The sequence below is a fragment of the Grammomys surdaster genome, unplaced genomic scaffold (assembly GCF_004785775.1).
Source record: "Grammomys surdaster isolate TR1022 unplaced genomic scaffold, NIH_TR_1.0 125179, whole genome shotgun sequence".
In the NCBI taxonomy this organism is placed as follows: domain Eukaryota; kingdom Metazoa; phylum Chordata; class Mammalia; order Rodentia; family Muridae; genus Grammomys; species Grammomys surdaster.
This window is the reverse complement of record NW_021620071.1, coordinates 1330-7299: the sequence shown is the minus strand read 5'-3', so window position 1 is coordinate 7299 and position 5970 is coordinate 1330. Positions and strand designations below refer to the sequence as shown.

The window sequence follows — 5970 nt, the reverse complement described above, 5'->3', positions numbered from 1 at the left end:
GGAAGGAAGGAAGGAAGGAAGGAAGGAAGGAAGGAAGGAAGGAAGAAGCTAGAGTTGTAGAACAAAGGAAGCTAGGAGAAAGACATTAAGTTTCTCAGTTCCATAGGCCAGAAATCTGAGGTTTAGGTATCATCTGGCCTCTGAAACTGTGAGAAACTTAATGTCTTTCTCCTAACTTCTCTTGTTCTACAACTCACAGGCATGATGCTCCAATATTAGGCTTCACGTATCCCTTTTTCTTTATCTGTAGTGTTGTAGAAATTATTTAATCTCAACCCAAGGTTTCTACCCTGCCTTTGATCATTTAGTTCTCAAATAAAAAATACATACAACCTTTATATTTACAATAAGCCTTAGACAGTACAAGATCTGAAGAGATGCCTGGCCTCTTTTTGATATTATCAACTATCCTATAGATAACCCCTAATTATTACTTACATAAACTTACTATGTTTCATCTGGGCTGCTCTTAACACCAATTGATCAGCCCTCAGGGCCATGTTTTCTTGACTCCTAACCCATGGTGGCCTCTCCTTCCTCTTCCTGCACTTTCTTCTTCCTTGTGATCCCTCTCCAACCCCCAAGCCTGGGAAACCTAAACCCCATCTATGTCATCTATTGACTGTTGGCATTTTTATTTACCAATCATAAATAACTTGGGGCCAAGGTGTACATTTGGACTCTCATCTCTGTGAAAACCAGGTCTTGAGTGCCTGTACTTAGCGTTACAATAGACAGCAAAAGACCAAACCTCAGCAATGCCCCTTTTAGTTCAATAAAAGGCTCTTGTCTCTCACATACAAATTGAATACAATTATAAAAATTATGAAAATTATAAAGTATAGTATATACTTATAACATCCAGTCCATTATATTTGGCAATTTAGATCAAGTATTTTATCATTTATCCTAATTTAATGAGTTTACAATTCTGTACCTCAATCATATTTGATTTTAACTTGTATAGCTATCTGAAAAACCATCCTTTTACATCTAGAACACCTTCTTTAATGCTAAACAACTTAAGTTCAAATGTAAGACTATAACTAGTCTTCAACCCTGTCAAAGATTTAAGAAGGAATATATATATGAGTATGCAGGAATGTAGCTTCCAAATTTAAACAATTGGCAGAGACAGCTGACTGCCTGGACAGTCCCCAATATTCCTTATAACATTGAAGCATCTATCTTCAGCATTCTGGCCCAGAACATCTGACAGACCTTAAGTGAAGCAGGAATTATGAAGAACAAGCTTACCCTGTCTTGGCAGAGTTTAGCAGTCAACTATCCTGTGTCCATTTGTCCTTTTTGGACAGCATTCTGTTTGTAGATAAAATTAGGTCATTTCATGCCCAGGGGCTAACTTGCCACAGTTGATGCAACTCAACATGGAGGTACTGATGCTCATCACCTTCCTTAAAGTGGAATGGGGGTACTGCCAGGAGTAGACATGTCACATAGTCAAACGATCTTATAATAGTGAAATAACATTAAATGCCATATTCTGTGGATCTCTGATGCTTTTGAGCTATTTGAGCTAAACATTGATTATTTTTAGCTATTTACTATTTGAATAATCTTGAAAACATTTTATTGTAATTATATAAATTAGAATCTAACATGACCATGAATTTGACTATCTGACTATTAAGTTGCATTACTTAATTATTCTAAACAGTTTGCAGTAGCAGCTATTAAAAGAACTGGGTCTAAGCCTTGTATTCTTAAATGAGTTGCATAGGCACAATGTCTAAGAGTAATAAAATTAATTTTAAATTTCATATCAACATAGAAAGATTTATACCAATAAAAACCTTAAACTGTATCAATATACAAATTCTGTACCAATGTAAGAAGATATAACTTCAATTCTGCATCAGAATGTAAAGAGTTATACCAATGTAAGATTATGGCTATAAAATGCTTTAACAGTAAATTTAATAATCCATCCATATTTGTCTAATTTGCTATAATATTACTATATTCCCCTTTTTTCTATTCAACCCCCTTCCCTTTACCTAAAAAAGACAGAAGGATAGAAAAGAGGAAAGGAGAGATATAAATCCCTGAGTCTAAGATTTCTTTTAGTTTCCTCTCTGTCCAAAACTACAATTATTTGTAAATTATCCCTTAAAATGACAACATATCTATAATTCATAAAATGATGAAAACCATCCACCCCAATTTAAAAGATTAGGAAGACGATCTTCTTATGATTGTTTCTTGCATAATTGGGGTAAAGAATTCCTGCTTGGGGCCCAAGGGAAAAAATAGTTTTTTAAAAGCTAGCTGTAGTGTTTTTGCCCAGTTTCTGCATTATCCAGTCTCAGTGTTGTCTGTCCAGTCTCTGTGTTGTCTTTCCAGTCTATGTATTGGCTGTCAAGCCTTCATGTGATCAATCACTTTGACTAGCCCTTTTGAAGATGACTTGCATGCATATTTTGGAGAAATCAGCAACTGAGACAGTCTGTGAGAGTGAATCACCTGGGCTGCTTGCACTGTGAAGACGTTCATGTCTCAGCTGATAGGCTTTCCCAGGTCAGATCTAATTTTTATAAGTTTTGTTAGTAACCATGTTTTTTCATTCTATGTAGATACATAAGCATAATCACATACCCATCTTAAAACTACTCCAAGTTTCCATTCTAATGTTAACACAGCCTTATAATATATTGGTTGGCCTAGTTCCTCAGTTTTTTTTTAGTAACTCAATGTCAGCTACTGTTGTTCCTTTTTCACCAACATTAAGAAAATTGAGAGTTAACAAAGCATTATTTAGTCTGTTCCTGGGGGGTTCCTTCTCCATTTTTGTTTAATAAGCAACTCTTTTAAGGTACAATTGGCTCTTTCTATAACTCCTTGTCCTGTGTGATTATGTGGTATACCAATAAGATGCTTTATATTATAATATACAAAGCATTGCTGTAACTTATTGGATACATATGTGGGAACATTGTCGGTTTTGATTTGTGCAAGTATCCCCATAATTGCCATTATTTCCAATAAATGTGTAATTACACAATCAGCCTTTTCAGAACTTAAAGCAGTTGCCCATTGAAATCCTGAGTATGTGTCAAGGGTATGGTGTATATACTTTTGTTATCCAAGTTCTGCAAACTGAAAAACATTCATTTGCCAAATGTCATTTCTTTTGGTACCACTAGGGTTACTACCAGCAGGTTTGGTTGTATAGAGAACATGTAGAACTCTTGGCAACAAGACATCATTTTTTTTGCCATGTGATGGAAATTTTTCTTCTTTAAACCTTTCCCATTAACATGTTTCTCATGAAATTTTAAGGCTTCTAACACATTTCCTATTAGTAATTGGCCAGTTTCATCATTTCCTTGAGCTAATGGACCAGGCAAACCTGTATGAGAGTGAATATGAATATGAGTAATATATAATGGATAGTTTCTACTTCTAATGACTTGTTGAAAATGTATAAATAATGAAGTTAATTCTGAGTTATCAGGTACAAACGCAGCTTTTTCTATATGCAAAACAACTGTGTCTGCATATAAAGAATCAGGAATTATATTAAGACATTCAGAATAATCTAATAATACCTTAAGGATAGCATACAATTCTGATTTTTGAACCAATGTATATGGACTTTTGATCATCGTGCTTATTTTATCTGACTTATGACCTGCCATCCCCATCTTGTTTGCATCAGTATAAAATGGTGCCTCTGGCATTGTTCTCTTTACTATACCTGGAAGAATCCAATTAGCTCTTTTTATAAACTGTATACATTTGCTTTTCAGATATTTGTTATTAATTTCACCCAAGTAGTTACTACAAGTTATTTGCCAATCTTCATTGATCACCCATAATAACATAATCTCAGTATTTGTAAGAGGTACTACAATTTGGGCTGGATCTTTTTCCTGACAATTGATGTAGTTTTATTCTTTTATAATTAATTCAGAAATCTTTTCTATAATTTTTTACTTTGTTCATGAGCTATGAAAATCTATTTCATAATACTATCTTCCTTTTGCACAATGAGCCCAGTAGGAGAATGATTTGAAGATAAAATGACCAGAATACAATCAAGTTTAGGATTGATTTGATCCACATATGCCTCTTTCAGTCCTTGTTCTACAAGAGTCTAAATCTTTTTTTCATATGAACACTGGTCACTGGACTAGTAATAATGCTAATCTAGAATGACCTCATTGTAACATACATGTGCAAAGACCCCCATTCCAAAAAGGCAACCACAGTTTCCAGTAATTATTATTTGCTCTATTTTTTAGGAGAGGTCACAATTCAACTACAATCACTGTTAACTACTGAATTGGATGATTCAGACCTCCTCCATTCATATGTGTAAATAATGAGCTGAGCCTTCCCCATCCCACTCATAATATTCTTAATGGGAGAAGAGAAGGTGTACATCTACAAAGTGACAGTACAGCCCAAGCTTCACCTTTAGCACAGTGCACTACTCCTTTCTGCTTTGCTGAATAATGGGGTTTTTTGTTGTTGTTCTTCCAGTTTCGAAACTGCATTTTACAGCTCTTTGGAAAGAAGGTTGATGATAGCTCTGAACTTTCCAGCACCTCCAAGACAGAAGTCTCATCTGTCTCTTCAGTGTCACCTGCATAAAGTCTGCCTCCAACCTGTCCCATCTGCCAAAGCTTTGGTCACCTCTTACCTCCCTTCTCATCCATTCTTGTGAAATAAACATAATTTCTCCTTGCTCAAACCAACAAAGTCCCAGAGATGTCTACAATTTGAGGTTATCTAAGTTGCTGGGTGTTCAGGCACCAGACCTGGAAGGAATACAATGTAGGCAAAGAGACCAGAACATATGTTTTTTTCCACTTTTAATCCAGTCCCCATGTCTGTAGATATTATGAAAAGAGCATGGAAAACTGGAAGGAGAAGGCAAGTTGGCATCTGCATGTATCTCACTGGGCTTGCAGTTACAGAATTAAGAAAATGAGAGCAACAAAGTAGTTTTCTAAGACGTCTTACTGGGTGCCCTCGACAACTGAAAGGAAGGAAGAAATTCAGATGAATGGCACTTCTTGGCCTTCAGTGTCCATCTGATGGAGGCTTAGCATCCTTTAAGTCTGGTCTCCACTTAAAGGGGATCCAGGCTTGCCAGTCAATAATAGAGATGGCATGCCGCTTCTGCCAGGCCAAGGTCCCAAGCCCAATGATCATAAATACAATGAAGATGCGCAGGCGTGAGTTGAGCAAGGGCAAGGGGCAAGAACACAATGTAGAGACCATGACCAAGAGGATAGTAGTCAGAGTGAGAAGCAGGCTTATGAATCTGAACAAAAAGTCCTTGGGACGGGTTCTGAGGCTAGCCATCATTTCCAGTTGGGTAGCTTGCTGTAGAGTTTCTAGCTTGGTTATTCTGCTCTTGAAAGTCTCCATTACATCCTGCAGGGAACATACACACATATACTCACCAGAAGTCAAACAGAAATGTGCTTATCTAATCTAGTAATTTATTTGCCTAGGGGTGTTCAAGAAGTACTGTTAAGATGTTTTTCTGGTTTTTTTTCTTCCTTGTTTGTTTATTTATTTATTTATTTATTTATTTGAGACAAGATCTCACTGTATAGTTCCAGCTGGCCTGAAACTTGTTAGATAGACCAGGCTGTTCTTAAACTCACAGAGATCTATCTGCCTCTGCCTCCCAAGTCCTGGGATTAAAGGCATGTGCCATCATACCTGATGAGTTGAATCTTTTAGGAGAGATGGGAAGAACCTGTTGGATATGCACAGTAGAGACAGAATGATGGGCACTTCTTGGCCCTCAGTGTCTATCTGATGGAGGCTTAGCATCCTTTAAGTCTGGTCTCCACTTAAAGGGGATCCAGACCTGCCAGTCAATAATAGAGATGACATGCCACTTCTGCCAGGTCAAGGTCCCAAGCCCAATGATTTATAGGTCACAGACTCCAGGGTATGGCTCAGTGATTGCCCCTACAAGATGAGAAC

General features: G+C 36.8%; 2 protein-coding genes across 2 annotated transcripts in view; one reads left to right on the top strand and one right to left on the bottom strand.

Moving 5' to 3' along the window:
• Opn1lw (opsin 1, long wave sensitive) overlaps positions 1-4721 on the top strand; it is a 32541-nt gene extending 27820 nt beyond the window's left edge. Inside the window, exon 6 of the mRNA XM_028785341.1 lies at positions 4507-4721. Within this exon, the coding sequence (XP_028641174.1) occupies positions 4507-4617 (111 nt within the window). The 3' untranslated portion in view covers positions 4618-4721. The remainder of the gene's footprint in view (positions 1-4506) is intronic.
• Positions 4722-4897: 176 nt separating this feature from the next.
• The window catches only part of Tex28 (testis expressed 28), a gene marked incomplete at its 5' end in the record, with an annotated part of 1489 nt that continues 416 nt past the window's right edge, over positions 4898-5970 (bottom strand). The window contains one exon of the mRNA XM_028785315.1: positions 4898-5406. Coding sequence (XP_028641148.1) covers positions 5050-5406 — 357 coding nt within the window. The remainder of the gene's footprint in view (positions 5407-5970) is intronic.